The sequence below is a fragment of the Nicotiana tabacum genome, chromosome 7, assembly GCF_000715075.1.
Source record: "Nicotiana tabacum cultivar K326 chromosome 7, ASM71507v2, whole genome shotgun sequence".
In the NCBI taxonomy this organism is placed as follows: Eukaryota; Viridiplantae; Streptophyta; class Magnoliopsida; order Solanales; family Solanaceae; genus Nicotiana; species Nicotiana tabacum.
In genome coordinates, this window is record NC_134086.1 from 88,628,692 (window position 1) to 88,645,128 (window position 16,437).

The window sequence follows — 16,437 nt, forward strand, 5'->3', positions numbered from 1 at the left end:
CCGAGTCGTCACACTGAAGCAACGCCATATCATGCCTAATCACCTCTCTACAATACTTCTTTCGCCTACCTTTATCCCTTCTCAGACCCACCAAGGGTCAACCTCTCACACCACTTTGCATGAATATTTGTGCTTCCTCTCGTCACACAACCATACCATCTAAGCCTTGCTTCCCACATTTTGTCCTCCACCAAGACTACTCCTACCCTGGGCTGAGTGTCTTTATTCCTAATCTTATCGATCATGGTATGCCCGAACATCTATCTCAACATGAGTACAAGAAATGTGCATCTTTGTTAGTTATAACAATCTTTGTTTGATAATCAACACAATCTAAATCGTATCCAACGAGAATGGCATTAATTCTCCATAGATAATAGCACATCATCTTCATTAAAAATAAAGCTTCATCGGAGGAATATAATGCCTTCCGGATCTTTGTGGCTGAGACTTAACTCGGATGATGAGTTGTCAACCCACAGTTCTTTTTTAATGGATTCTCTCGCTAATGTTTCAAGTTGGTTATAGAAGGTGAAGGAAGGAAAATATAAGTAGTTTCTGAGTCAATCACAATATAACCCTTTTGAAAAACTTTAGAGGGATTAACAACGAGGTCCAGTTTTTGTTCACCAACTGATATGCCTAAGAGGGTCAATAACTAACAACAACTGTATTGAAAACACTCATAGACCCCAAGCATTCTCATTAAATGTAAGTTTGCTAGAGATCTACTTGTGAAAAAGGCACAAAACAATAGAATTCTTTTTTCTCTATAGATGATACAGACTGAAGTCCATATATACGTATCAAAGTAGAATATAACAGACTAAAGAAGTGTGAAGCTAATTAAATAAATTAGGCCAACTTGATGCAATCAGTGGCCTTGAAGGATACGATCATTTTTATCTAAATCATATCCAACGAGAAAGTTTGATTAGGCCACTGACAGCGCAAAGCACAACACTAAATTATTGCTCGCTCGTCAAAAATAGTGTAGTTAATTTATCGTCTCCTATGAGGCACCTCTATGTCTAAGATACTATTGAATTTAATAAATTACATAAAATAACTACGTAGGAAAAGTAGTGTAGGTAGTTCTAGAATATATGACTACGTTTCCCACTTGAAAAGTAGTATAGGAATTGACAAGAATCTCCAGCCTTACCTTCCCAACACTAAGGGTCAAGAAATAATATGGTTGCCGGGGGTTTAACGACAAGCTTCAGTACCTTTGGCTTCAGTCATAAGTAGTGAAGAGAAGACATTACTGAGGAAGATTGCCAAGGAAAAAGCAACGAAGAGATTGAGAGTAATTTTGATGGCCAAAATGATTCCACTAGAAAGACAAATTAATTATGTATTCGAACAAAAGAAAGAGAGAGCCTACATGTATTTATAGGTAAACTTGTTCCCTAATAATATAAATCTCTTAGTATAAACTTGTTTACTCTTTAGGCAAAGAAAAGGGATAACCTTTTAATATTCTTTCCATTTATGTGGACCTATTACTATTTTATGAGTCAATATTTGGTTATCAATATAATATTATAGTTTTAAGAAAATACCATTAATTTCATATCTATTTTTCTTTTAAAATGATAAACTAACAAACAAATATTAGCGTTTGATATGTATAAAGTCATTCTTTTATAGTATCAGATTGTGTGATTATCAAACAAAGATTGTTATATCTAATAAAGATGCACATTTCACGCACTCATAAATATGATATTTTTTTATGCATTTTTAATTTAGTAGAGCCTAATGAAAAAAAGGTGATTTGGATGTGAAGTGATGGATTAAATTTGTGTTGAAGCCATAAAATATTGATATTGCTAATAAAAGTTTTTAAAGCACGGTAGAGCAAGATAAATTTTTATGGCTAGAAAAGATGCACATCTCATGCACCCATTATATATGTTCATAGCACGTCATCTTTTATGTTCGTTACTAAAGCTTAATTTACTTTGGATAACTAACTATGCCCGAAGCGATATTTTGGAGTAATTTTCAATCCTTGAGAATCTCTTTAACACCACGTTGAAAAATTTTATTCGTAAATATATTTTTCTTTTCTCTGTGTATATTATAATAATTTTATTTTCTTGATTGATACTGTTTATTATAAAATGATGATCATGAACCCTGACGAATAAGTACAATTAATGAGAATATAAATAAGTACTAATAGATATTTTCTTTGTTACATAGGTTGATATGGACTGAATTTCACAAATAACAAAGTAGATTATAATTTCATAATAAGGACTTAAACCTATTTTGGAACTAAATCAGGTCAACTTGTTGCAATCAATGGCCTTGAAAGACATGATCATTTTTTATCTAAATCGTATCAGATGAAAAAGTTTGATTGGACCATATCGCCAAAGAAAGACGGATCTTCCATTCGTTTAAAGGCTAGGCATTGAAGTCTGCTACAATTTAGAATTGGAGGCATTATATTCTCCTTAGAAAATAGAACACCAGCTCCAATAAAATGAAGCATCATTGGAGAAATATCAGTGCCTTTCAGATCTTTGTAGCAGATAATGAGTTGTCAATCCACGGCTCTACTTTAATGGCTTCTCTTACCAATGTGTCTAATTGATTGTAAAATGGTGTAGGAAGGAAAATAAGTAAAACGATGTAGGAAGGAAAGTATAAGTAGCTGCTGAGTCAATCACAGTATTTTCCTCTTGAAAAACAGTAGAGGAATTAACAAGAAGGTCAATTTTTTTCACCAACCGGTATGCCTAAGAGGGTCAAGAAATGGTATAAAAAGGTAAGTTTAACAACAACTGGAGTGAAAAAACTCCCCGGTCCCCAAGCATTATCACCAAAGGTAAGTTTGCTAGGGATATCTAATTGTGCCCTTGGCACAAAACAGTAGGAAAGTTTTTGTCCAAATGTTGGACTAAGTTGCGACACTAAAGACGCATGAGAAGCGCCAAGCCCAATTATGCCATACATAATAGGGTTCACTGGTATAGAATTGGATCTGTGATCACATCCAAAAACAATACTTGGGAAAGCAATTACTTCTCTATTTTCATAATAGAAAGTGAAAGTTTCCATGGCTACATCACCAAATGAGTAACTACTAGCAACGTAAGTCGTAGAATACAATACCTTGGCAGCTAATCTGAAAGCATTTATCTGAATTACAGGATAGCGACTTAAAGGATGAAGAGTTTACGGGATCAAAGATGGGGATATCTTGCTTGTACAATCTAGGAAAGGTTGGCATTGTATCCAATTAATATGACTGTTAGTGTCAACAAGTGCCAATTGGAACTTTAGAGAAGTTTCAACAGAAAAGTTTATAAAGTATGCACCCAGAGGGTCAGGTACTAACTCAGTCCGAAGTGAATTTGGAGAAGATAGAGGAGACAGTAATATTGAAAATGGTGGATAAGTTGAATAGTTGTCTCAAATTATTTGTTATTTTAAAATTATAAGACAAAATTAGTTATTGTTTTTCATTTTTACCATAGTAGTAATTATTGTTGAAGACTACAAACACCTTAATTATGGGTGATATTATAATTGCTAAAATAACAATAAGATAATAAGAAAATGAAGCGAAAGAAACAACATGTAGTAATAGAAATATAACAATAACAGAATACAAGACTAACACCACTACTATTGGTATTGGAAACAAATACTCTCGACTATTTACTACCCTTTTACCTTAATTCTCAACCTCCACACCTTCCTGTCATGGGTCATGTCCTTGGTAAGCTGAAGCAACGCCATATCCTACCTATTCACCTCTCCTCAATACTTCTTTCGCCTACCTTTACCCCTTCTCCGACCCACCAAGGGTCAACCTCTTACACCTCTTCGTAGGAACATTTGTGCTTCTTCTCTTCATATGACCTTACCATCTAAGCCTCGCTTCTCATATCTTATTCTCTATCGATACTACTCCTACTTTGTGCTGAATATCTTTATTCCTAATCTTATCGACCTGGTATGCCGACACATCTATCTCAACATAAGTGCAAGAAATATGCATCTTTGTTTGTTATAACAATCTTTGTTTATAATCAACATAATCTAAATCGTATCCGACGAGAATGACATTATATTCTCCATTGATAATAGCACATCATCTTCAATAAAAATAAAGCTTCATTAGAGGAATATCAATGCCTTCCAGATCTTTATGGCTGAGACTCAACTCAGATGATGAGTTGTCAACCCATAGTTCTTTTTTAATGGCTTTTCTCGCTAATATTTCAAGTTGGTTATAGAACAGTAAAGGAAGGAAAAAATAAGTAGTTTCTGAGTCAATTACAATATGACCCTCTTGGAAAATAGTAGAGGGATTAACAACAAGATCCAGTTTTTGTTCACCAACCGGTATGCCTAAGATGGTCAAGAAATAGTACATAAAGGTATGTTTAACAACAATTGGAGTGAAAAAACTCCCCAGTCCCCAAGAATTGTCACCAAAGGTAAGTTTTCTAGGGATATCTAATTGTGCCCTTGGCACAAAATAGTAGGAAATGTTTTATCCAAATGTTGGACTAAGTTGCGACACTAAAGACGCATGAGAAGTGCCGAGCCTTATTACGGCAAACATCATTGGGTTCACTGGTATAGATTTGGATCTGTGACCACATCCAAAAATAATACTTGGGAAAGAAATTTCTTCTCTATTTTCATAATAAAAAGTGAAAGTTTCCGTGGCTACATCACCAAATGAATAACTACTAGCAACGTAAGTCTTAGAATACAGTTCCTTGGCAGCTATTCTGAAAGCATTTATCTGAATTATAAGATAGCGACTTAAAAGTTGAAGAGTTTACGGGATCGAAGATGGGCATATCTTGCTTGTAACAATCTAGAAAAGGTTGGCATTGTATCCAATTAATATGACTGTTAGTGTCAACAATTGCCAGGTGGAGTTCCAACAGAAAAGTTTATAAAGTATGCACCTAGAGGGTCAGGTACTAACTCAATCCAAAGGGAATTTGGAGAAGATAGAGGAGAAGTAATATTGAAAACGGTGGATAAGCTGAATAGTTGTCCATTGTAGTAATTTCAAGAAAAAATTAGTTATGTTTTTCCATTTATCCATTGTAGTAATTGTTGTTGATGACTAAAAACACCTCAATTATGGGTAATATTATGATTGCTCAAATACCAATAAGATAATAAGAAAATGAAGAGAAAGAAACAACATGTAGTAATAGAAATATAACAATAACATAATACAAGACTAAACCACCACTACTAGTATTAGAAACAAATACTCTCGACTATTTACTAGCCTTTTACCTTAATTCTCAACCTTCACAGCTTCCTGTCAAGGGTCATGTCCTCGGTAAGCTGAAGCAACACCATATCCTACCTAATTACCTCTCTCCAATACTTCTTTCGCCTACCTTTAACCCTTTTCAGACCCACCAAGGGTCAACCTCTCACACCTCTTCGTAGGAACATTTGTGTTTCTTCTCTTCATATGACCATACCATCTAAGTATAGTTTCTCATATCTTGTCCTCCAACGAGCCCTGGGCTGAATGTCTTTATTCACAATCTTATCGATCCTGGTATGCCACACATCTATCTCAACATAAGTGCAGGAAATGTGCATCTTTTTTAGTTATAACAATCTTTGTTTATAATCAACACAATCTAAATCTTATCCGACGAGAATGGCATTATATTCTCCATTGATAATAGCACATAATCTTCAATAAAAATAAAGCTTCATTGGAGGAATATCAATGCCTTACAGATCTTTATGGCACAAACGCAACTCACATGATGAGTTGTCAACCACGGTTATTTTTCAGTGGCTTCTCTTACTAATGTTTCAAGTTAGTTATAGAACGGTGAAGGAAGGAAAGTATAAGTAGTTTTTGAGTCAATCACAATATTACCCTCTTAGAAAATAGTAGAAGGATTAACAACAAGATCCAATTTTTGTTCGACAACCGATATCCCTATGAGGGTCAAGAAATAGTACACAAAGTGTCACGACCCTAAACCCGGACCCGATCGTGATGACGCCTCTCGTGAAGACAAGGCCATCCAACTAGTCCCAATTCCGTTTTTAAATAGTTTAACATTAACAAACAGTCTAAGTATGAGTAAATAAGCCAAAGACTAAACGAAAGATAATATAAAATGCGGACTGCATCCCAAACACAGCCCGATACCAGGGTGTCACAAGTCACGAGCATCTACTAGGGTCTAAATACAACTGAAAAGTCTGAAAGGTACAAAATATAGACTAATGAAAAGAAGAGGGAGAAAAGCAGTGCTGTGAACGCCGGCAGCTACCTTGCTAAACTTCGATGACTCTGCCTCTGGTCAACCAATACCCGCTACCGGTTTTAGAATTACCTGAATCTACACACAAGGTGCAGGGAGTAAAGTGAGTACTCCAACTCAGTGAGTAATAATCATAACTAAAGTCTGAATGGTAAGAAATCACGTAAAGCATATCAAGATGCTATATAGAAGCAGTTCAAAAACCAGTAAGAAGGCAGTGAAGCTGTAAAAATCTCTTAAATCATCTTAGCTCAGTTTAAACTTCTTTGAAAATGACTCTTTCAACAGTTACACAAATGAATGCAAAACAGTTAGTGCAGATAAGCACAGAAATCCGCCCCTCGGGCACAAATACCATAGTTTAACAGGTAAAATGACAAGTAAATATGAAAGATAAACACATAAAGGTTCACCCCTCGAGCACAATGTCAACAACTCTGCCCCTCGGGCAATATCTCAGAACAATACCAGCCCCTTAGGCAATCACATAGAACGGTACCAGCCCCTCGGGCAATCACATAGAACAATACCAGCCCCTCGGACTATCACATTGTTTAATATCAGCCCCTCGGGCTATATCTCACATCACAATGGGTACCCGCGCTCACTTGGGTGTACAGACTCCGGGAGGGGCCCCTTACGGCCCAAGCGCAATATCAAGCCACCTCGTGGCATTATAAACACGCCCTCAGCCTCATATCAATATCAACAAGCCAATCTCATGGCGTACATATCTCAGGACCTCGGCCTCATAATCAAATCAGTATCTCACTGATGTGGCATGCAGCCCGACCCAAAAGTATCCTCACAATATAGACCCTTGGCCTTACTCAATCAAAAATCACATAAGTCACTCGGGCAACAGTAAAACATGATGCTCAACCCAAAATATTGTTTGAGATATCATTTCAAGTGTTAAAGCAAAATAAACTTGGAGTTTTGAAAACAGTAGAAAATAACATGACTGAGTTCAAGTATAAAGTCAAAACAGTGAGGAAATATCAACAAAAATCTCCGATGGGTTCAAATAGTTGGCACTAGGCCCAAATATGGCATTCAACCCAAATAATGATGATAGCAAATAGTTTTTAATCAAATACGCGGTAAAATTATCAAATGGGGATGGCCTGAGTCACAATCCCCAATAGTGAACGACCCCACGCTCGTCATCCAGTGTGTGCCTCACCTCAATATAGCACCATGATGTGCAATCCGGAGTTTCAAACCCTCAGAATATCATTTACAATCATTACTCACCTCGAACTAGCCCGAAAAGCTACTCTGCAATACGCTTGCCTCTCGAACCAAGTTCCGTGTGCTCCAAATCTACCAATTTCAGATTTTTATCATCAAATTATGCTAAACGAATGAATTCCAATTGAAAAATATCGATTTTACGCACAAAATTCGAAATCGGTCAAAACTTGACCCCTTGGACCACATCCCGGAACTGGACAAACTTTATACCAAAATGTTCTTCATCATCTCACGAGTCCGTACTTATAAAGAACTCAAAAATCGGAGTTCGTTTGACCCCTCAAATCATCCCTAGAAGGTCTCATAATCTCAAGCCCTAACTCCACCTTTTTCTACTGATTTTCATGAATTTACACTGATATTTTCGTACCTTAATCACAATTAATTAAGTTTTAGGGTCCAAAATCCTTACCTCAATGAAGAACAATGATTTCCTCTCTTCAAAATCGCATCCAAGCTCTTTTCCCGTTCAAAAATGGTGTAAAAAGGGCTCAAAGTCGCGGAACAGGTCTTTAAAACATTCTGACCAAGTATATACTCTTTGTGATCGCGGAAAATGCTTTGCGATCGCGAAGCACAACTTTTCTCAGCCCAAAATTTGCCCTTCGCGATCGCGGACAACGCTTCTCGATGGCGAAGAACAAGTTCCCAGCTCTTCCGGACAACCTCTAGTATAATGGTCATAACTTTTTGCACACAACTCCAAATGATAAATGGTTTGATATTCTGAAAACTAGACATCAAGTGCTATAAATTCATATGTTGCTCATTTCCTGACTCTTTATATCTTGCGAGATATAAGCTTCCAAATTCAACCCTATGCATTAGAGATTCCTAAACCCTTCCCGGATAGCCTATAGTGTAACCACCATAACTTTTTGTACAAAACTTAAAATTCTAATTAATTTACATTTCTGAAAACTAGACACAAAGGGATACAACTTTTATTTTTGGATCATCTCCAAATTCCTTATATATTATGAGATATAAGCTTCTAAAGTTGGATCAGTGCAGCAAAATATTTACTCTATGCGATCACGAAGGTTCATCCTCAATCGCGAAGCACTGACATTTGTTTCGCATTTTACTCATCGCGATCGCATCCAGTTTCCCGCAATCGAATAGAACACTGCTGTAGCCAAAAATTAGCAGCTAAAAATAGCTTAGAAATGGTCCGGAGCCACCCTGAAACTCACCCGAGGCCCCCGAGACCTCAACCAAACATGCCAACCAATTTTAAAATATCATTCAAATTTGTTCCACCCTTCGGAATGCTCAAATAACATCAAAACATCGAATCACCCTCGGATTCAAGCCTAAGAATTTCAAAACTTCTGAATTCTGAATTCGATAAAAAAGTCTATCAAACCTCGTCCGAATGATCTAAAATTTTGCACACACATCCCCAATGACACAACAGAACTACTGCAACTTCCGGAATTTCATTCTAACCTTTATATCAAAATCTCACCTATCAACCGGAAAATGCCGAAATCTTAATTTTGCCAATTCAAGCCTAAAACTTCCACGGACTTCCAAAAAACATTCCGATAACGCTCCTAAGTCCCAAATCACCTAACAGAGCTAACCAAATCATAAAAATTCCGATCCGAGATCATATACAAACAAGTCAAATCTTGGTCAAACCTTCATAATTTTAAGCTTCAACTGAGAACTGTTTCTTCCAAATTCATTCCGATTACCCTAAAAACCAAAACCAACGATTTACATAATTCATAATACATCACACGGGGAAAGTCATGCCCGAGAACTGGCGAGCAAAGTGCAAAAGCTCAAAACGACCGGTCAGGTCGTTACATCCTCCCCCACTTAAACATACGTTCGTGCTCGAACGTGCCCAGAGCTGTTCTAAAGGCCATCCAATCGCTGAATAACCTTATCATGAATATACCCGGGGGTGATCCCACGTCACCCTATCTCATATAGGTCTGATAACACAATGAAACTGCATTTTCACATTCCAACCTAGCCCATAAGCCTTAGAACCATATTTCCACTTCTGAAATCATTCACAAGATCAGAATCTGATATCTATATTCAGAATAAGCCCGAACAAGCTGTAATCACCCATAATTGCAATCTCAGGTGCAATCACTTGATATACCACATAACTCAAACACTCGTAGTGATAACTTGTAATCACAACAGCTACACACAACACCCGAATACCGATAGAAAAACTCTTATCAACTAAAGTATCATCCCAACACTTTCATATACTGCCAATGATCACTAAAACACGCAGTAAGCCATAACCATTTCCTAGATCAACCATTCATGAAGCCACTTCTCCTTTGGCAAATACCACAGCAAATTTCTGAGCCGAAGCTCGATATTATCCTTCCAACATGCTAAAATCAAATCCGTTCGTATTCACTAATGATCCCAACGATCTCCTCTAATCCAATACACTACTCTGGTGACATGACACATCAATACAGGCCTAAGCCACAACTTGCACAATACGCGCACCAATAAGCAACAGTCCGAACATACTCCTATAAATAAATCCTATAGTCCATTTTTTTAGTCTTTGGCCCAATTCCCTAGCCCATATTCCTAGGCCCATACCCCTAACCTAATCCCTACCCCTATATATAGTATCTAACATCTAAAATAGGCCTAGCCTACACAAAAAAGGAGAGCCGCAGAATCCAAAAAGAGACCCCCCCCAAATTGCTTAGTGGCATAGCAAAAAAGGCAAGGCGCTTAATTCCATCATCTTTCAGTAGTGCTCATTGAATCTACACCAATGGACTTGTTAACGTTGTTGCTTTCATCATTAAAATGGAAAAAGAAATGCACAAAAAACGACAGTCTTTGAATTCAAAAGCAAAAAAAAAAGAAAGAGAAAAAGGCACACATACACACACGGACAAAAGGGAGGCATTTGATTCTTTGTTAAAGGAGTTCAGAGAAGTTGACGATATAGTGGCTCGCAATTCTGCTGATTTTAAGAGCTTTCCAAAAGGTTAAGTTCGGGTCTCAATGACTACATCGGCTAAGAGCAGTAGCTTATTCCATTTTCTATGAATATTTCGCTGGGAGTTTTTTTAAATTAATTGGGTTTTCCGGTCAGTTGGGCGCGGTCGATTCGAGGTTCCAGTTCGTAATCTCAGTGTTTCAGTCCAAGGATTGTTGCTTGGCTTAGCCTGATTGATTTGCAATTTTCAGCTTTGTTCATCAATAAAAGGTCCATTTCTCAATTTCAATTCTCATTTCATTGTGTTATAATAGCTTGGTGCGCGTGTTGGTTGATTTGTGATTCTATGTTGTTTGAGTATCATGTTTTAGTTGTCATTTAAATTATTTTGATTAGTTTTTATTTCCACTATAATGTATGTAGTCTTGGTTCTTAAATAAATGCTTTTAATCGGGCCAATGAAAAATTGGAGTTGATTTTTTCTTGGCAAGGAATAAGAATGGGTCATAAGGTTGGTTTTGGACCACAAGGAATTTGGCCATGTAATAGATCATGTTGGCTAGATTATTTTCCCCCAATAATATTTTGTTCATAAATTTGGCCTTACAACAATCTCGAAGATTAAGAATATACGGAGTTTGCATGTGTGGCCATTGGTTGAGCGTGTGTTCTGCTAATGTATTGTGTCCAAGCTGGACCATTTTTGCAATGAATAATTGAATTAAAAGAACATTGGATCAAGGGAGCAAGAAAGTGACAAAAATTGAAAGTGATAGTAGCGTGTTATATTGTTTCTGGCATTAGCTTGGCTGCCGCACCCCTTTATTTTCTTTATTTTGCATTGAAGACGACTTAATAAATTATCGTGGTTGTGTACACGTTGGCGTGACATAGTTACAATTCCAGAAATTAAAACCAAGGTATGCGTTCACGCAACTTTGGGTGAAACAATCTTATTAATAATAAGGCGTGATTAATTGTGGATACGTACGCGTGACACGATTTTTGACGCGCCAAATGAAATGAGTACATGTACGCGTAACTAGTTTTTAAAGATAATTCCATAATTAATAGTAATTGAGCAAATAAAAATGGTTAAGGGGGTAGATGCACATAGGTTTGAAAATAAGTAATTAGACAATTTAGTAAGCCAAGTATAATCAAAGCGACTGTGCTAGAACCATGGAACTCGGGAGTGCCTAACATCTTCTCTCGGGTTAACAGAATTCCTTACTTGGATTTCTGGTTCACGGACTATAATATAGAGTCAAGTTTTCCTCGATTCGGGATTCAACCGGTGACTTGGGACACCATAAATCTCCCAAGTGGCGACTCTGAATCTTTTAAAATAAATTCCGTTTCGATCGTCCTTTAATTGGAAAAACTCTTTTTATTTATACCCTTGCAGGGGTGTAGTAAAAAAGGAGGTGTGACACCTCTGGCGACTCTGCTGTGGACCGAACCCAGAATCTCTGGTTCAGGGTTCAAGAATTCGAGCTTGTTAATATGATTTTGCTTGGCTTTGTTTATTGTTGATATTACTGTATTTTGTGAACTTTTTGTGCTAATTGTTGCCTATTTACCGCTTTGATATTGTTTGAATTGTATATAACTGTCTTCTTACGCCACCCCTCTGAATCTTCTGAAAATGGTGCACACGTTTGCGTGGCCCGCTTTTTCTGTAGAAATCATACCAAATAGAACGAGGCTGGGCATGCGACAAGGCCGGGTAGACTTCAGTGCTCCCGGTACGTCGCCCCCTCTTCGGCCTCTGTTGTCCGCACGGGTACCCCAAGTCTAGAACATAACCCCAGGTCTTAAACCTAGAAAAACACTGCTTCATGCCGGATCCCTAGTAGGAACGCTTGTTTGCATCACGTGCATTTGACTTAGGGGGATCAACACAGGAGTTGGGTCCGTCTAGGATAGGTGTGCCCAAAATAAACAGACCATCCTGATGTATTCTATGTGCTATGTGAATATTTATTTGTTTCGGCTTGCATGATGACCAGCTAGGAAAATAAAACAAAAGAAAAACCAAGAGTGATGTAGGGACGGAAATAAAGCCCGGTTCTAACCCCCCCCCCCAGAATTTGAAAACATCCCAAAACTCTGACAAAATCTTTCAAAAAAAAAGGAGTTATTTCAAAAGAGTCAAACACTGTGTCCTTTTCAAAATGTGTCAAAGCGGGAGAACTACGCGGGTCTGATTCTCACCGAATATGAGATACGTAGGCAAACCTCATCGGTTCCGGCCCATAATTTTCAAAAAAATCCAAAAATATTTTCCTTTACTTCCTCTCTAGAAAGGTTTTTTTTAGACCCCAATTTTTCAAAAATCCAAAAAATATTTTTCATTCCTTGCTTCTTTAGGAAGCCTTTCTTTTAGACCCTAATTATTTTTAAAAAATATACAAAAATATTTTCTTTTAATTTCTTCCAAAAATCCAAAAGTATTTTCATTCTTCTTTCAAAATTGAAAAGAAAATTCAAAATTCAAAAATATTTCTTTGCAAAAATGCTGAAGAAAAACAAAATCCAAAAATATTCCCTTTCTTCTTTATAAGTGTTTCTTTTGAAAAAATAAAATAAAAATTCAAAAAAAGTTAGTTTATTTACTTTATTCATGATCTTTCCGAACTACGCAAGATCTGATTCATGTTCCCACATGATACGTAGGCAACCTACATCAGGTTCGATCAACCATTGAAAAGAAAAATGAAAAAAGGAAAAAAAAGGAAAAAAAAGGAAAAATGTTGATAATAATAAGGACCGACTGAGTCCATTCTAACATGTTTTGTTTTGAATTGTGAAGAAAGTTGAGGTGGTCGGTTTGTGGTAAGCCGGAAACACAAGATCTGAGGAAAAATGATAACTGATGTTGAAGTTGTTACAAGTTCTCAAGAGACTCAGGGTCAGAGGGTTCAACAAGAGTCTACTGTGTTTGAGAAAAATTGAATGCTGAAACAACAAATGACCGAAATGTGTCAAGCATGGGCCAGTGGTCAAGGATAGCCTCGTCATGAGTCACAATTTGCTACACATCAAGAGCAGTACCACTCTCCTGAGTACCACTCGTACTCATTTGATCTTCCTGCAAACGTTGAGAAGCCTGCCCGAAAGATGGTACATGAAGAAGTGGCCCAAAGAGTGAAAAGCTTAGAACAACGGTTGGAAAACATGCAAGGGTTGACAGGTCAAAAGAGTGTTGCCTTCAAAGATCTATGTATGTTCCCTGATGTCCACTTGCCGCCTGGTTTCAAGTCTCCCAAATTTGAAAAGTATGATGGACATGGAGACCCCATAGCCCACCTGAAAAGGTATTGCAATCAATTGAGAGGTGCCAGAAGAAATGAAGAATTGTTGATGGCTTATTTTGGGGAAAGCCTTACGGGAGTAGCCTCCGAATTGTTTATCAATCAAGACACGTCTCACTGGTATGTCTGGGATGACATGGCACAGGCCTTTGTCAAACAGTTCCAATACAACATCGACATTGCCCCAGACCGCATTTCCCTTTCAAACCTGAAAAAGAAACCAAGTGAAAGTTTCAGTGAATATGCCATTAAATGGAGAGAGCAAGTAGCTCGAGTTAAGCCACCCATGGATGACCACGAGCTAATCACTGTCTTCCTTCAAGCGCAAGAGCCAGATTACTTTCAAAACATGATGTCTGTAGTTGGCAAATCCTTCTCGGAAGCAATCAAAATGGGAGAAATGGTAGAGAATGGTCTTAAGACAGGCAAAATTATAAGTCAAGCAGTTTTTAAAGCCGCAACTCAGGCTGTCCGGGTTGAATCTGATAATTTTAGCGACATAAATGAGAAGGTTGAAGAAATCATGATGACATCAGGGTCGAGAAGAGGTCCCAGGAGAACATCTCGAAGGTATGAGCAGACTCCTCAAGTTTTCCATGACTCCCCTGAGCATTGCTATCCACCTCAGAACCCACGATACTCTGTCGCTCCACATCAGTATGTTGTCCAGCCATCAAAACACCCAGAAGGAGAGCACGAGCATCACAAAATCTCCACCAGCTTCCACAAAATTTTCAGGTGCCCTATAACCCACATCCAGGCCAGAGGTATAAAGGGGAACAAAAGTTGAAAGATAATTTTACACCAATAGGAGAGTCCTATGCAAGCTTGTTTGAGAAATTAAAGCATTATGACATGATTGCACCTATTACTCCAAATCATGTGGACCCACGTGCAAGAAGATTTGACCCTTCTAAAAGGTGTGAATACCATTCCAATGCCCAGGGGCACAATGTTGAAAGATGTCGGGATTTGAAAAGAGGAATAGAAAGGATGATCCAGGAAAAACTGATTGTGATCCAAGACAGTGACGCCCAAAATATCATGCAGAATCCTTTACCTGTACATGATGATGCACACCTTGTGGGGATGATGCGTGGTGACATGGAGTATGAGAATCCTCTCGAGAATTTGCTAACTGAAGTTAATGATTTTGAAATTGGAGAAGGCTCTGCTGATTCTGATGAGCAAATTTGTGGCTAAATGTCAAGCTTAGCAATTGTAAAGTCATTCCCTCCTCACTAGGAAGGAATCTTGGTAGTTTGTTTTGATGTTTTTTCTATTATCTGGGTTATTTCAGGGTTGTGATCCAGATTTTATTTGTTTTATTGAGTCAAACCCTTCTATCCCTCCATTTCGTTTGTGTGAGTCTTGTCTTTCTGTTCTTTTGCTATTTTCATTAGCCGGGTTATTTAGGGTTGTAACTCGAATTTTAGGTTGTTTGACTTGTTTTTTACTCAATAAAATACAGTTTTTCCTTTTGTGTCATTCCATGTTTAGTTCTTTTCCCGCTAGTTTTAATGACATGACATGCATGCGGAATTTTTGGCCAGATCTTAGAAAATTATTTAAGCTTGAATTGGACAACTGAGAAAAAGACAGTTTCGAGGATAATAAAGAGTTGAAATACTTTGGAATTAAGGTCGAGTAAAATTCACCTTCAAATCATTGGGAAGATCGGGCTTGAGGATGTTTAATCAATTGATGTTTGTTGGAAAGTTTGTCACTAAGGGATGAAAAAATGTCTTGTGACCACGACACACCAAGAAGACAGACATGTTCGTCAATGTTGTGATCGCGAAAAGATACCATGTTTGACGTTCTTGAGGTTGGGAGGCCCTTTTTCCACTACCCAAACACTTTATATCCTTTGGTACCCCTTTTGAGCCTGTGTTATTTTTCTTTGACTACCCTCTTTTGGAATCAAGTTTAGAGTCAAAAAAAAAAATTCATGTCCCAAGTACAAACTGGGGTAATTCTTAGAAAGTTCAGTGAAAAAAAAGGAATTATCAAAGGTCCATGCCCTCAAAAATAGAAGCTGGGGCAAACAACAAAAAAAAAAAGAAAAAAAAGAAAAGAGAAAAAAAAAGAAAAAAGGAAAAGAGAAACAGAAAGAAAGATGAAAAATAGTTTAGGTCAGATGCTTGAACTACGTTCGACCTGATTCCTTAAAAAAAGGATACGTAGGCAGCCTCACGGTTCGGTCCAACCAAATAAGAATTTAAAAGAAAAATTCAGAAAAATCCCCAATAGCTGAAACTGGGGCAAAGATTTTATTTCACTTGTAGAAGAGTCGCTTCCAAGAGTTGTAAGTCCATAACCCCTCATTTTGAGTTTACTTTGAGCCTTCATGCCGACCTTTCTTTCCAACCCTATCCAAAATCCTTCCAAATAAATACCTCTCGATATGCCTTCAAGAATGCCAAGAGAAGCATGTAATGAGCAACGGTTGTCACATGACGTAGAACACCGTCGAGTTTCTCACAAAAATGGAATGAAAAAGAAAAGAAAAATGAGAGAGTCTTATTAGTGAAAAACACTTACGGGCACTGTAAGGCGATAGTAAGAAGAGATGAATAAATGAGAGAGACTTGTTGGTGAAAACTCCTCAGGGCACCACTAGTCGAAA

The 16,437-nt window shown here is 37.5% G+C and overlaps 2 protein-coding genes across 2 annotated transcripts; one reads left to right on the top strand and one right to left on the bottom strand.

Moving 5' to 3' along the window:
* Positions 1–2,727: 2,727 nt before the first annotated feature.
* Positions 2,728–3,759, bottom strand: LOC142162161 (aspartic proteinase CDR1-like). Its single transcript, XM_075218485.1, has 2 exons — positions 3,694–3,759; positions 2,728–3,156 (listed from the first exon to the last, which is right to left on the bottom strand). Exons 1-2 carry the CDS (start codon positions 3,757–3,759, stop codon positions 2,728–2,730), a joined length of 495 nt encoding a protein of 164 aa, XP_075074586.1.
* Positions 3,760–10,437: 6,678 nt separating this feature from the next.
* On the top strand, positions 10,438–15,295 carry LOC142182726 (uncharacterized). Its single transcript, XM_075257366.1, has 2 exons — positions 10,438–10,761; positions 13,307–15,295. The coding sequence occupies exon 2, from the start codon at positions 13,615–13,617 to the stop codon at positions 14,596–14,598; it is 984 nt and encodes a 327-aa protein (XP_075113467.1). The 5' UTR covers positions 10,438–10,761; positions 13,307–13,614; the 3' UTR covers positions 14,599–15,295.
* The last annotated feature ends 1,142 nt before the right edge of the window (positions 15,296–16,437 follow it).